The sequence below is a fragment of the Patella vulgata genome, chromosome 8, assembly GCF_932274485.2.
Source record: "Patella vulgata chromosome 8, xgPatVulg1.2, whole genome shotgun sequence".
NCBI classification, from domain to species: Eukaryota; Metazoa; Mollusca; class Gastropoda; family Patellidae; genus Patella; species Patella vulgata.
This window is the reverse complement of record NC_065886.2, coordinates 26,700,947-26,717,810: the sequence shown is the minus strand read 5'-3', so window position 1 is coordinate 26,717,810 and position 16,864 is coordinate 26,700,947. Positions and strand designations below refer to the sequence as shown.

At 34.3% G+C, this 16,864-nt stretch overlaps 1 protein-coding gene across 1 annotated transcript in view; it reads right to left on the bottom strand.

The window, feature by feature from the left end:
* The window catches only part of LOC126829262 (hemicentin-1), a 33,632-nt gene that overhangs the window by 9,184 nt on the left and 7,584 nt on the right, over window positions 1–16,864 (bottom strand). Inside the window, exons 2-8 of the mRNA XM_050559021.2 lie at window positions 10,188–10,502; window positions 9,135–9,413; window positions 5,499–5,750; window positions 4,460–4,810; window positions 3,962–4,276; window positions 1,683–1,979; window positions 282–437 (exon numbers count right to left, since the gene is read on the bottom strand). Of these exons, the coding sequence (XP_050414978.2) occupies window positions 282–437; window positions 1,683–1,979; window positions 3,962–4,276; window positions 4,460–4,810; window positions 5,499–5,750; window positions 9,135–9,413; window positions 10,188–10,502 (1,965 nt within the window). The remainder of the gene's footprint in view (window positions 1–281; window positions 438–1,682; window positions 1,980–3,961; window positions 4,277–4,459; window positions 4,811–5,498; window positions 5,751–9,134; window positions 9,414–10,187; window positions 10,503–16,864) is intronic.

Genomic DNA, 16,864 nt, shown 5'->3' with positions numbered 1-16,864 from the left:
ATCTGTAAAGAAATTGTGGATGGACAGCAAATACAAGAGATGGCATCCTTACACACTGACATGATGACTACGAACAGTCATCAGCCAAACAGTTTGTATTTAAAGAGTTATTTAATCTTTCGTCAATTTAGTAATAACTTTTAGTCTATCATTAATTTTTCCAGCCCATAAGAAATATCATACATTTAGTTTTCAAGTAGCAACATATGACCAATTTAACCTGAGAGAACATGTCTTTATACAAGAAAGAGATAAAACACAATAATAGCTGGCATAAATACCTTTCTTCTTAAATGTCTTTGTTTTTCTATTTTTTCTGATACAAACTATAATAACTACAATAATAATTAGTAGTAGTACAGCAGCACAAACACCAATACCTATATACATAGCTGTATCACTTGACATACCAGCATTAACTACTGATGAATTTAATTCTACAAAATATAACAAAATATACTTTACATATAAGACATAACCTTGGAAGAGAACAATATTTACTAGTGTGTGTGTGTGTGTGTGTGTGTGTGTGTATAGCAGGGAATTAACTATATGGTGTGTGATTGTTGGTATATCTGGGCTGTTTCGAGCTTAAATATACTTTCTGTACTGACTTGTTCGTAGGGAATTGTCCCTGTTGCTCACTCAGTAGATGTGTATGGATTCAATGCCTGGGGCTGTGGGTTTTATTTGGGACAGGATCATTCTGTCACATGTTCATAAGTGAAGTAGGGTAGGCTCCACTATACCCTGGGTTAATCCATTGGGTAATCACGTATTCAAAAACAGTTTACAAACTGGTCTTGGTCGCATTGTTTACGTTCACAACAACATGCCGAGATCAACCTGGCACACTATAAGCCAACACATTTGTTTTGTCGAAAGAAATGGGTCGCTGTCCACAGTAAACTAATTACTAAGAATAGACTATACTTTCAATTAATATTACTTGTCGAAGGCTCGGATTAGCTTTATAAACCATGAAATCATGTGATTTCATTGCAGACATCAAGGCCAGACAATTTGAATATGTGTCCCCCACCCACTTGGTGGGTACTATACACCATGTAAATTGTAAACAGTAAAACACAAGGTCACAACACTGTTGACAACAGTGACTTTTTTTACGTTTGCTTTTTTCACACCATATCTATCAGAAAAAAATGAGTGTACTATACAGGAAAATTGAGTAACATTTATGTTGTTTTAATAGCTTGTAAAAGTGAATGCCATCTATTAAATTTTAATTCAATTATATTTGAAACATGATCCCTAGCTTGGAATAAAGTTGGCCATATATTGAACATTATATTTAGAGAAAGATTTGGTGTGTTGACTAAACCAGATCTGGGTAACAGTCTGGCAGCCATAACAGGCAGCCGCCATGGCAGATAGTTCTTATGAAAGTTTAGCAATAGCGAGCAGTCATTTATAGAAAGTCACATACCAAGTTTCATCAAAATCGGATGAAAAATGTCCTAATTAAATGTAAACATATAAATATACTATTGAGCCTTGTGAAAAAGAGTACAGCTAAATAAAGACTTACACTGTAGAATTAAAAGGTTGTTAGGAGAAGCAGATCTGATATGTGTGATTGGTTTATGCTATTAAACAAGCCTATGTTAAGGCTTGTCATAATAAAAAGAAGAGAATAATTGAAAATATTTAACTAAACTTACTTTCAGTTGTAACATTAATAGCTTCTGTAAAATCACTTTGACCATATACATTTTTAGACACAACACGGAACGAATACACTGTTAATTCTCTTAAACCTTTTACTTCTGCAGAAACAGTTAACCCTTCCCCAGGATCACTGTAAGTTTGATTATAAAATGTCCAGTTTCCGTACAAATTTTTATACCCCACTTTAAATATTTGTTTGACACCACCATCAAAAGCTGATGTCCAGTGTAGTGTAAGTGTTTCTGCTGTAACATCTGTTGCTCTAAGACTTTTTGGAGCTGTTGGAGGTCCTAAAAAAAAAGTTTTCCAAATTTTTTAAATTCCATAATTAAATGACTTACTTATCAACTTACTTATAAATAAGAACCATGATATGTTATAATCTCTGAATATCAAAACTATTTTTTGCCATGAAAAATGCTGAAGCAAATAACAACAATTCGTGTTAAGCCTCCTCAGTAGAAAATCATGTGAAAGTTTGATGGCCACAGGATCAAAGCTGTGGTAGTTCAATTTTGCGTGAGATGGGCTGTTTTCACGAAAAATGCAATATATGCCCTTTGATTCTGGACCTCTCAAAGTCATAAGACAAACGTTGGTGTACTATGTAAGATCTATTCACCACTAATGGGTTCGGTCAATGCATCTAGGAGCGACACTGAAAATTGAAAACCAGCGGCTGCCAGGCAGGATACGCCCACATTTTCGAGAGATGAATAGAGAACAAGCTAAAAATAAAGTGATTTTTCCTACAATCAAGGGCCATAATTCAGGAAATTACAATTCGATATGCGCGAAGATTGAAAGGAACCGAGATCTTTGGGTTATAAACTTACATTTCAAGTTTCAACAAAATCAGATAAAAATTGTGACCTCTATAGGGTCCACAACCTTGATACACCATATTTTTACGCTATTTGAGAACGAACGGCTGCCATTTTGTCTGTCAGTTTTGGGCCGATTTTCACGAAATTCAAACTTGGCCATCCTTTGGGTGTAACGGTGATATAATAATACGTTTTTTTAAATCGGATAAAAATTATGACCTCTATAGGATCCACAAGCTAACCAGCGGCTGCCAGGCAGGATACGCCCACATTTTCGAGAGATGGATAGAGAACAAGCTAACAAGAAAGTGATTTTTCCTACAATCAAGGGCCATAATTCAGGAAATTCCAATTCGATATGCGCAAATATCGAACGGAATTGAACGAACGGCAGCCATTTTGTCTGTCAATTTTGGGCCAATTTTCACGAAATTCGAACTCAGTCCTCCTTAGGGTGTAACGTGACATAATAGAACGTTTTTTTAAATCGGATAAAAATTATGACTTCTATAGGGTCCACAAGCTAAAAACGTGATTTTTCTTACAATCAGGGGCCATAATTCAGGAAGTTACGGTCCGATATGCACAAATATCGAAAGGAACCGAGATCTTTGGGTTATAAACTTACATTTCAAGTTTCAACAAAATCGGATAAAAATTGTGACCCCTATAGGGTCCACAACCTTGATATACCATATTCTTACGCTATTTGGGAACGATTTTCACAAAATTCGAACTCAGTCATCCTTAGGGTGTAACGGTGATATAATAGAACGGTTTTTTAAATCGGATAAAAATTATGACTTCTATAGGGTCCACAAGCTAAAAACGTGATTTTTCGTACAATCAGGGGCCATAATTCAGGAAGTTATTGTCCGATATTCTCGAATATCAAAAGGAACCAAGATCTTTGGGTTATAAACTTACATTTCAAGTTTCAACAAAATCGGAACAAAATTGTGACCTCTATAGGGTCCACAAGCTAAAAACGTGATTTTTCGTACAAACAGGGGCCATAATCCATGAAGTTTCGATTCGATACATGCCAATATCGAAAGCAGCCGAGATCTTTTGGGGATACACCTATATTTCAAGTTTCGTCGAAATCGGATAAGAATTGTGACCTGTAGTGTGTCCACAAACAAATTGTGGACGGACGGACAGGGACGACGACAATATACATGTACCTCCACATGAAAATGTGGGCGTATAAAAATCTGTTTATGGGTTGCCATAACAACAAAAATACCATGTGAACAACTTGATCATAGGTCTGACATACCATGCACGTTTGGTCCAGATTGAAACGGCAGTGTCGGGGATATGCGCCGGACAAACAAGACCACACAATGGCATCTCAACAATAATGGTTAACTTTTGACTTTACGCTGTTTAACCAATATTTAATTTCTAATTTTAGAGTAGAAAAATACAATTCTACCTACCTCTCTCCTTGAAATGAAAAGTGATATTAACACTGCCAGCTGTATTATCATTATTAAATTCAACATTATAATAACCCAAATCACTGATAGAAATGTTTGTTTTTGTCAACTTAAACACAGTTATATAGGGCCGAGTATTGTCATTATTGGTCTGAATATCAAACGCTGTACTTGGAAGAGATATACCATTATGGTATATAGTTTTTATCACAGGTTCAGGATAGGCTACCACTCTTAATATAATATCCACACTGTCTCCAACATTTGGTGCAAATTCATCTTTAAAATAACTTTCCTCATCAATCTGAGGACTACCTGTAATTTAAATTCATAAATTTGTATTATCATATATTTCTTTTAACACAATAATAAACAACTTATTGTAATTTAAGCAAACCATCCTCTTCACAATTGGGCATTATGGTGAGAAAAGCCATGTAAATCATTATGAGAGACTGGGTGAAAAATTAATCGGTCAAAAAATAACTCTATACTTACATAGTACTGTAAGGTAGAAATCTTGAACTGTCTTAGAACCGTAATTGTTAGAAACACGTCCACTATACATTCCCATATCATTACAGTTGATATCTATTATACGTAATGTACTAGTAAATAAATATTTCTTAGAACCTGCAGCTATGACTATTATCGGTCCCTCCCACAACATTTTTATATTGTTTTTATTTATAGGTTGACCGTTGTTTTTCCATGTAACATCAGGTTTAGGGTTACTGTCTAATTTGAGACTTATATTCACATGAGATTTCTCTGGTGCAGTAACATTCCGGATACTACCAAATGCAATACTTGCAGCTGCAATACTTGCAGATTCAATAACAGGTCCATCTGTTAGAAATAAAACCTATATAAATAATTCAATCATAAGGTGGAAAGAAATGAAATATGAAGTTTAACATCCAAATTTTCTACACCAAGCAGGCTAATAAAGACGGCCGACACGAGTCTGTGTGCTAAGAGGGAAATTTACCTGGACACCAGTGTTTCCGTCTACTCTTTATCAAATTCCAAGTGTCAAATAAAGTGGTTTTGGACTGTAATTGGTGGAGATTTACCTGTGGTGGCCCGTGTTTCAATAGAATCGGAAATGAATAAAGAAGACGTAATGACATTACTTTAAATGTGGATCATAATTAACACACAAAGAAATGTACAACACAATCGACATATTCACAACTGCAGATTGTACAGAATACAATAGACATATTCACAGCATCAAGTTATGTTGAATATTATAGTTTTGTTGCAACCAAGCTCTTTGTTGTCAGTATACTTTATATTACTGTATTTGTATGTTTGAATTATTTATGAATTTATTGTGAAAGGTGTACATTATAATACTGACATCCTGACATCATTCATGGTAGGTATGTCATGTGACAGATGAAATTGGCAACTTCATCAATGTTTCAAACATTTATTATATTAACAATAAAATCAGCAAACATTAATGTTTTCTTGTGATTTGAACAATTTAGATTAGCCCCACCCCCCCCTTTAAACCAATCATACTTACAAAGAACATTCAGGATAAAATTTTCACTTGATGTACCATAATCATTACTAGCTGTACACGTGTAGGTACCATCATTAGTTCGTTCAATATTCACCATATTCAATATATTACCAGTAGATATAACATCTCCATCTTGCTTTTTCCATTCATATTTACATTCTGGTTTACAATCGGAAGTACAAGATACACTTACATTCTCATTGACTGGTGCTGATACTCCTTCTGGTTTTATATTAATTTTTTCAGGGCTAACTGTTCAAAATAAAACATTAATATATTACAATATAAATCTAGTATTATCAAAATTCTACTTGGTTCATGGCATTTAAAGTAGCTAAGTCTCTAACTCAATATCATCCAAAATCTTCAACATTGAAAACACGATTTATTTGTCAAATTAAATCAACATTCATGTTGTGATCTTGCCGGAAAAAGATGGGCTTTTGATATCCAATATTTAAGACAAAATAGACATTTTACCATTGGTACACGAATCGTGTACCATAATGCGCTTCAGTCCCAGTTGAATCAAGAGACTCAAGGGACGAGGCTAGACACATTGCACCAAATCAAGCGGCGTATGTAGACTGGAATAACCAGAGGCTAGAAATTTGCACTCGCTTGAGACAGCTGGCTTATTTCGCCGAACATAACTGATTTGAAATTGGAGTAAAAACGGAAACCATTGAATGTAAATCAGTTTATATACATTCATATTACAGTATTATATGCGTTGCGACCCACTTTTGTCAATTTCTAGGTCCCAAATGTTAGCGATTTAGCTCCTTTAAAAGACAGTCTTCTACAACACTGCACAGATACCGAACTATGGTGCAGAGGTAAAAAGCCCACTTTTCAAATGGAAATTTGTTTCACTACAATAGGATTGCTTCTCAGGATTAATATTGTTTATGATATTGCTGTTATATTGTCCTCCCCAATTTATTTGTCAATTCTATATAAACTTACAATATTCTAAGTCTACACTTTCCCCATGACTTCCAGGATGAAGGACGCTTATCATAATAGAAACATAATTTAAAGTAATTTCATTTTAATATCTTGCTTTGGGATATGGGAGTAACTGGATGGCTTGGATAACCCAGTTATGGGATACAGACCATCCTGTGATGATAAAACCTCCTTCAACACACAGAATTTCTGAGCTACATTAACTTTACCTTACATTATCTTACCAGTACCAAACCAGCGGCTGCCAGGCAGTATATGCCCACATTTTCGAGAGATGGATAGAAAACAAGCTAAAACGAAAGTGATTTTTCCTACAATCAAGGGCCATAATTCAGGAAATTACAATTCGATAAGCGCTAATATCGAAAGGAACCAAGATCTTTGGGTTATAAACTTACATTTCAGGTTTCAACAAAATTGGACAAAATCTATAGGGTCCACAACCTTGATATACGATATTTTTACGCAATTTGAGAACGAGGGGCTGCCATTTTGTCTGTCAGTTTTGGGCCGATTTTCACGAAATTCGAAATCAGTTGTACTTAGGGTGTAACAGTGATATAATAATACGTTTTTTTAAATCGGATAAAAATTATGACCTCTATATGGTCCACAAGCTAAAAACGCAATTTTTCGTACAATCAGGGGCCATAATTCAGTAAGTTACGGTCCGATATGCGTGAATATCAAAAGGAACCAAGATCTTTGGGTTTATAAACTTACATTTCAAGTTTCAACAAAATCGGATAAAAATTGTGACCTCTATAGGGTCCACAACCTTGATATACGATATTTTTACACTACTTGAGAACGAAGGGCGGCCATTTTATCTGTCAGTTTTGGGCCGATTTTCACAGAATTTGAACTCAGTCGTCCTTAGGGTGTAACAGTGATATATTAACATGGTTTTTTAAATCGGATAAAAATTATGACCTCTATAGGGTCCACAAGCCAAAAAACGCATTTTTGCGTACTATCAGGGGCAATACTTCAGGAAGTTACAGTCCGATATGCGCAAATATCGAAAGGAACTTTTTACATTTTAAGTTTCAACAAAATCGGATAAAAATTGTGACCTCTATAGGGTCCACAACCTTGATATACCATATTTTTACGGTATTTGAGAACGAACGGCGGCCATTTTGTCTGTCAGTTTTGGGCCGATTTTCACGAAATTCGAATTCAACCATCCTTAGGGTTTAACGGTAACATAATACAACGTTTTTTTAAATCGGATAAAAATTATGACCTCTATAGGGTCCACAAGCTAAAAACGCTATTTTTCGTACAATAAGGGGCCATCATAATTGAATTATTAATTCATGAAGTTACGGTCCGATATGCGCGAATATCGAAAGGAACCGCCAAGATCTTTGTGTTATAAACGTACATTTCAAGTTTCAACAAAATCGGATAAAAATTGTGACCTCTATAGGGTCCACAACCTTGATATACCATATTTTTACACTATTTGAGAACGAACGGCGGCCATTTTGTTTGTCAGTTTTGGGCCGATTTTCACGAAATTCGAACTCAGCCGTCCTTAGGGTTTAACGGTGATATAATAATACGTTTTTTTAAATTGGATAAAAATTATGACCTCTATAGGGTCCACAAGCTAAAAACGCGATTTTTCGTACAATCAGGGGCCATAATTCAGTAAGTTACGGTCCGATATGCGCGAATATCGAAAGGAACCAAGATCTTTAGTGTTATAAACTTACATTTCAAGTTTCAACAAAATCGGATAAAAATTGTGACCTCTTCAGTGTTCACAAGCTAAAAACGTGATTTTCGTACAATCAGGGGCCATAATCCATGAAGTTACAGTCCGATACATGCCAATATCGAAAGGAACCGAGATCTTAGGGTAATAAACCTATATTTCAAGTTTCATTGAAATCAGATAAAAATTATGACCTGTAGACTGTTCACAAACAATTGTGGACGGACGTCCGGATGGACGGACGGACGGGCGGACAGGGGTGACGACAATATACGTCCACATGAAAATGTGGACGTATAAAAACATGTACATCTAAGTAGACTGAAATATTGGGCTCAAATGTCTTTATTAAAGGATTTGATACCAAGCTAGTACTTATCAGGTGGTTATTTCCAATAAAAGTATGGCAAATTTGGTATAAATGGCAAGTAGAGATGCCCCATCTACTAGAAAAATACCAAATTCCCTGAAAAACACCCATGAGGAAAATACTGGGAAAAATTGTCAGGGTATCACTAACTGGCAACCTGACAGCTTATTGTCTGCCAGCTTGACTTACAGTAGCAAGCAGTTGTTATTTCTTGAATGAACAGTTAGGTGGTTTTGGGAACATTGGTGGGTTTGACTCTGCAATTAAATGGCGGAAAAAGAAGTTGACAGAAAATAATACAAGAATTTACTTAAGACTTCAATATGTATGGCAAATGGACGGTAACTGAAAATGGGCCCTCCCTCAATCAAGTTACATGACAAACATGGCTTCTAAAACAGATTATTTTCTCGTGAATACAATGTTTTGAGAGGGAATTAAGGCAAACTTTTGACAGATTAAGTTGTTTAAATATGCTTTTACTCAAAATATATCATCAAATCACCCACTTTGTAAGCGGGAAGGTATCTTAAAGCAAAGAATCTATTATTATAAACAATAAACTTACATTTAACATTTATATTAATACCATCACTAATTTCTGATTGCAAATCATATTCTTCATAAGCCTTGCATCTAATTATGTCCCCCTGATTACTTTTATCAATTGGTAAAATAAATAAATGTCCAGTCTCTGGTAAAATCTGGTTGTTTTTTTCCCAGACGTATTTCATGGTTAAGCCATGATCTTTTGGTAAAGTGGTTGATGTTGCAGAACAGTTAAACTCGCTTTCTTCAAAAGCAATAAATGGTGTTATTGCTATTATATTTGGTTTACTGGGTCGATCTGAAATATAATTAAAATAACAGTTATTACACAACTGTACTTTCAGTTCAGGCACATTTGACATATTTCTTTACAGCTAAATCTGGCTTTCAAATAAAAATAATATTAGAAGCATTTATAGTATGCGAACAATTACATGTAAATACACACATACTATTATATGCAAAATCTGATAACAAAATGCGCAAACCAGCGGCTGCCAGGCAAGATACGTCCACATTTTGCAAGAGATGGATAGAGAACAAGCTAAATAAAAAGTGATTTTTTGTACCATCAAGGGCCATAATTCAGGAAGTTACGATCCGATATGTGCGAATATCGACAGGAACCAAGATTTTTCGGATATAAATATATCTTTCAAGTTTCATCAAAATCGGATCAAAATTGTGGCCACAACCTTGATATACCATATATATACACTATTTGCATACGAGGGGCGGCCATTTTGTCTGGCAGTTTTGGTCCGATTTTCACGAAGTTCAAACTCAACCATCATTAAAGTGTAACGTTTTGTTAAAATAAGATAAAAATTGTGACCTCTAGAGGGAGCACAAGCTAAAAACACGATTTTTCGTACAATCAAGGGCCAGAATTCATGAAGTTACAATCCGATATGCGCGAATATCGTAATTTAAATCTTAATATGGCTTGGTTTTGATTTGACCCAAGTTACCATTTAGTGAGATCTAGTAACATGTATGGCAATGTTTGTGGCATATAATTTCATGTCAAATGATATTATATCAGAATATCAAGTATTATATGAGTACTTACCAAGAACTATTAGTTTTTGTTCGCAAATACCATATTGACATGTATACAATCCACCATCTTGTTTGACAATATTATCAAGAATAAATGAAAAAATCTGAGATTGAAAGATGGCATTTCTAGTTCGATTCATGTATACTGATTCACGTGGCTGTGATGAAGTAAGTTTTCCTCCTGATGAGAGTATAAGGAAAACAACATTTCCAGTCGGATGGTTCAAATTCATGAGATCATTAGATGGAATTCTGGAGACATTAAAACGTAATGTAGCTGATGTTGAAATCCTACTTTTTACAGCCGTCTGACCACATACTTGACCTGAAAAAGTAAAAAACATCATTTAATTGTACAATTAAATTTGTTATCAATAAACTTGTATATGGGTCACTTTCTCCATCTTGAATTGTGAACCAGCGGCTGCCAGGCAGTATACGCCCACATTTTCGAGAGATGGATAGAAAACCAGCTAAACGAAAGTGATTTTTCCTACAATCAAGGGCCATAATTCAGGAAATTACAATTCGATATGCGCAAATATCGAAAGGAACCAAGATCTTTGAGTTATAAACTTACATTTCAAGTTTCAACAAAATCGGATAAAAATTGTGACCTCTATAGGGTCCACAACCTTGATATACCATATTTTTACGCTATTTGAGAACAAGGGACTGCCATTTTGTAGATCAGTTTTGGGCCAATTTTCACGAAATTCGATCTCAGTCGTCCTTAGGGTGTAACGGTGATATAATAATACGTTTTTTTAAATCGGATAAAAATTATGACCTCTATAGGGTCCACAAGCCAAAAAACCCGTTTTTACGTACAATCAGGGGCCATAATTCAGGAAGTTACGGTCCGATGTGCGCGAATATCGAAAGGAACAGAGATCTTTGTGTTATAAACTAACATTGCAAGTTTCAACAAAATCGGATAAAAATTGTGACCTCTATAGGGTCCACAACCTTGATATACCATATTTTTACGCTATTTGAGAACGAAGGGCGGCCATTTTGTCTGTCAGTTTTGGGCCGATTTTCACGAAATTCGAACTCAGCCGTCCTTAGGGTGTAACGGTGATATATTAACACATTTTTTTAAATCGGATAAAAATTATGACCTCTATAAGGTCCACAAGCCAAACATACGCCCACAGCAGCAAAATCGTCCGGGCAGTCAACAAGTGTTGTTGCATATTTTTACTTTTTTCGGTAATGAAACATTTATAATACACTAAAATCTGATTAAGAGTAATTACCAGAAAACCATTATAATTTGTTTGGTTTTTATAAAGTTCTGCCCCATTCTAATGCTTAGTATACAAAACTTTTAATATCATGGATTTAGCTGTTCAAGTCATAAAAATTTACTTGTTTGTATCAAGATCTTAAACTCTGTGTATCAATCTGAAGTCAATCGGATGATAACTTTAACCTCTAGAGCGTCACAAGATTTTTCAAAGTGATCAAGGGCCATAACTTTGGCAGTAGTTATTGGAAATCTTTGAAAATCAATAGGATTCTTCGCCTCATGGCCTCAAACACTGTGTATAAATTTAAAGTCAATCAGATATTAACTTTAGCCTCTAGAGCATCCACAAGATTTTTTGAAGTGATCAAGGGCCATAACTCTAGCAGTAATTATCAAAAATCACTGAAAATAAATAGACGTCTTCGTCTCATGACCTTAAACACTATGTATAAATTTAAAGTCAATCGGATATTAACTTTAGACTCTAGAGTGTCCACAAGATTTTTCAAAGTGATCAAGGGCCATAACTATGGCAGTAATTATCGTAAATTGCTGAAAATCAATAGGCTTCTTAGTCTCATGACCTTAAGCACTGTGTATAAATTTAAAGTCAATAGGATATTAGCTTTGGCCTCTAGAGCGTCCACAAGATTTTTTGAAGTGATCAAGGGCCATAACTCTGGCAGTTATTATCGAAAATCGCTGAAAATGAATAGACTTCTTCGTCTCATGACCTTAAACACTGTGTATAAATTTAAAGTCAATCGGATATTAACTTTAGCATCTAGAGCATCCACAAGATTTTTCAAAGGGATCAAGGGCCATAACTCTGGCAGTAATTATCGTAAATTTCTGAAAATCAATAGGCTTCTTCGTCTCATGACCTTAAGCATTGTGTATAAATTTAAAGTCAATCGGATATTAACTTTGGCCTCTAGAGCGTCCACAAGATTTTTTGAAGTGATCAAGTTCCATAACTCTGGCAGTAATCATCGAATATCGCTGAAAATGTATAGACTTCTTCGTCTTATGACCTTAAACACTGTGTATAAATATAAAGTTAATCGGATATTAACTTTAGCCTCTAGAGCGTCCACAAGATTTTTTGAAGTGATCAAGGGCCATAACTCTGGCAGTAATTATCGGAAATTGCTGAAAATCAATAGGCTTCTACGTCTCATGACCTTAAACACTGTGTATAAATTTAAAGTCAATCGGATATTAACTTTAGCCTCTAGAGCGTCCACAAGATTTTTTGAAGTGATCAAGGGCCATAACTCTAGAAGTAATTATCAGAAATCACTGAAAATCAATATGCCTATATATATGCCTACATATATGATAGGGAATTGTTTTTATCTTGGAAAACTACTGCCATTTAAATAATATTATTAAACATGTATTATGCAAGAGCAAAATCTGCTTATTACAAGTCTTTCTTTAGGCCTGAAATGTTATCTAAATTATCAATTAATTAACTTATCCAGACCATAATCAACTCTAGATGTCAAGGCTAGCCTTCGATGTTGGCTGGATTAGATTCCTATATGCCGCTTAACGACCATTGATAATTAAATCAAAAGAGTGGATAATCGAGACTATGTTGTTTATATTAATGATTTTAGTAATGATGACCGAGACTATGCGAAAATTTCACCCGCTTCGTTCTCGGCTAGTGGATCAATTTGACTGAAATTTTCAGCAAATTACCTTTACACTATCTAGTTTTTAACTATTATAGCGAGAACTGCCATATCTTTATCTTATCTCCCATAATGTATCTTTAAATAAGAAATTAATTTGATCAAGAAAAGAATGCATTTATTTTAACCCCTTTCAGGTCATATTAATTTCTTGTTATTCATTACATTACTTGTTAAACATACATTATGCAAGAGCAAAATCTGATTATTGCAAGTCTTAATTTAGGCTTCAGATGTTATAGAAATTATAAATTAGATCTTTATTTAAACAACAAGCCAAAAATCAACTCTGTAGACCCATGGATGGCTCGGCTACAGCTCAGATTTAAATAGGATTGCACTTATTAATTAATTCAAATATGGCGCATCCTGATGAGAATACGTCAGTTAGATCGAGGCTAAATGATAGAGTGTACTTAGCGAGGCTGCTCAGTGCTGTACAGCGTTTCCGCATGTCATTGAAAACTTTACTTGATAATCGAGATATGTAGGTGTCAATCAAACGATCGGCCAAGGTGAAGGCACATTTCACTACCATTTCTAGTCAAATATTACAACGATGATAACTAGGTTCAGAATTTTCAATATATTTTTCTTTCATCATCTACTTTTAAACTGTTATAGCCAGAATGGCCAATTCTCTATAAAAATCTCCCATAATGTATCTTTAAAGTACATGTTATTGTATGAGAATGGCTTTAAACAATGTTAAGAATTTCTATAAAAATCAATGAAATGCACTTTCTTTGAAGTTTGGTCTGTCTGTAAAGGAAGTAGAAGGAATAATATTTCCTCTATGTTCTACATACAACAATAGTAATAACTATCTAGTAGACAATATCATTAAGGGATTGTCATTACAGCATGAGGAGGGTTGTTAAATCTCAAGTATTCAATTTCCGATTGTCATTTTGAGTTTATCAAGGACAACTACTTGCCTCACTCATCACCTTTGATTTAAAGAAATGAAGTCATACGAGTATCTAGGCCTTTTAAAAGGTGTGGCCGCTGTGGCATATTTGTTCATTTGGCAGGCATTAAACAAGAGCTGGTTAAGGGAGTAAGCCACTGTTCAAATATATATATATATTGAGAAGCAATGAACATGTTGGAAGTAAAGTGGTGGAGACAAAATGCAGTTGATATGAGATTTTTGGCATATACTGACTCAAAAAAAATCAACACCAACCCACAGAGACCACAACAACTCACAAGATTTTCAAATTGTACATCTGAATTGTAATCTTGATGGCTTGGAGTCAAATTGGTTTCAGCAGTGATGAACCTACACTTATGTTGAAATCGCACAGTAGCACTAGCAGTAATGTGGGAAGCATACATGTGTCTTTGGTGTCAAAATGTTGCTTATAACCTCTACTTCACTTGTAATCCAAGGAGAGGATTATCGATATCTTGTTTTAGCATGTACTAATAGAAACTCATCGTTTTTTGGCATTTCTATGGATACCAGACAAACCACAGTCTATAGCCAAAAATTGTTCCGTGGCTTTTCTGGAATAGCTATTAGCATTGTTCATGCCAAATTTGATGAAAATCCATGCAGGCATAACTGAGAAAATGCAACTTTTGTTGTCATCAGCACCTTTTTTATCATGCTGTTGTCATCAGCACCCTTTATTATCATGCTTTTGGGCTAAGTATGGAACATAGCTGGTTTATTAAAATTGGCATTTTTTTGATTTGATGATTAACCAAAAATGTCATATCTTATAGTGCTAGCTTTAAAATGTGCATACTGCTCAACGCCCTTAAAGGGTAATCTTACTTGAACAAGTTTTAGAATTTAACTTCAATGGACATATTCTTAAATAGATTGTTAATACTTTTTAAATCCACCTTGTATTGAAATAAAATCTCTCAGTATAATAATCACTGGGTACACTGGTATATTATGTTTGATATATACATATATTATCATAAGTAGATGATTCATATATGTAGCTGTGTGGTGTTTTAAATATCACAATAGCTGACCTATAATTCTTTCATGTTGAATTGCCTTCAATAATTTTTTACAATGAAATCGAATACTGCGTAGAAAATGATGTCCTTGATTAATGAATCTAAATGATCTTACAGTATCAAACTTTTATAGGGTGGGTCTATTCATTTTCTTAAATTTTCTCTTATCATTTTGGCTGATAGACAGTAACATTTCTCTGTACTCTTCTTTGATTTTTGAAAATCATAGGTTCTGCTATGTGCACACCAAAGTTTTATAGGGTGGGTCTATTTATTATCTCTTATCATTTTGGCTGATAGACAGTAACATTTCTATATACTCTTCTTTCATTTTTGACAGTCATAGGTTCTTTTATGTGCACACCAATGTGTACCTTGTGTACTGAGTTTTTTTTTGTCCTATCCAATTGACTAGGCACACATCCCTGGCACCAAATAGGACTAAAATTCAAGGTGGATTACATGTATATCCCTATAACAGAGTTTTAGAAAGAGTAAGAATATCCTGCCTAAGGCATGATACACATCACAACATTTAGCTAATGTATGTACATGTAGGCCAAGATTTAGAACAGCATTAAACATATAAACCTAAATTTAGTAATTACCATATTAGTTAGGAAATCCTGAATACCAAATATATAGCTATATCCTGAAAAGCGTATATCTTAAGATAACGTATGCAATTTATATACTCAATTTTGTTTCCAAACTGAAAGATATATTCTTCAGTTTGACCGTAATTAAAAATTATGTTTTAGTAATCAAATGCAATATGTGTAATCATACTAATTACAGCCATAAATAAATTCAGAAACAGAAGTCTAACTTAACAACAAGTAAATCTGAGACCTGGTTTTACGTTTGATGATTGGAAAAACATACAAAAATACAAAAATAAACTAAACACAGTTGGTTATCTACAGAAATATTTTATCACATAGGCTACATGTACATTACGTGCTTCAAATAAATAAAAGTTTTTAAAAAATGAAAAGACTTCGCATTATCTTATTTCTATATTCTGTGTAGACCATAATTTGTAGAATGATTATAATACGTTTTTCCTGGTTATCTGGTGAAATTCTTATCATCAATATGTCACGCAAAACACAGACAGAATTCAATAAATCATTGGTACATACATATCTTGTTACTTTTTTGAAACGGTGGTTTTAATTTGTAAAGATTTTCTATAATACTTTCGACAATAAAATCCATCGTACATGTAAATCACCCTGATCATACAAATATTCACCATGTAACCATCTTCAGTCTAATACAAATATTTGGATATTTTCTCTGGGACATTATGGATTATTGTTATGACAATTGGTATTACATAGACATAAATCAACATTTGTTCAGTCTAATCTGGACTGTAACCTATAAAGTACATAAAGGTTAAAGGAGTGTGCTATTGCAGATTACATGTATAGAAGGTTAAATGAGTGTGCTAATGTGGACTGGAAAAAAACATTTAATGGGTGCCTTACTGGACACAAATTTTTTGGGTTGTCTAGATCGTTCGCTTTTTTGACCGCTATTGTCATGGTTACAGCCAAAGAAGCATCATATATATATTTGGTTGGTCTTGGTGGTCCACTTTTTTGTCACTTCCGTCTTCATTAGCCCAGTTCGGGGGGAAAACAGTAGGACGTTAAACCCCATTTCATTTCATTTTATTTTGTTTTTTGTCACTTTTTCCATAACCTACAAAGGTTCAGAGGTTTTTGAGACATTTCA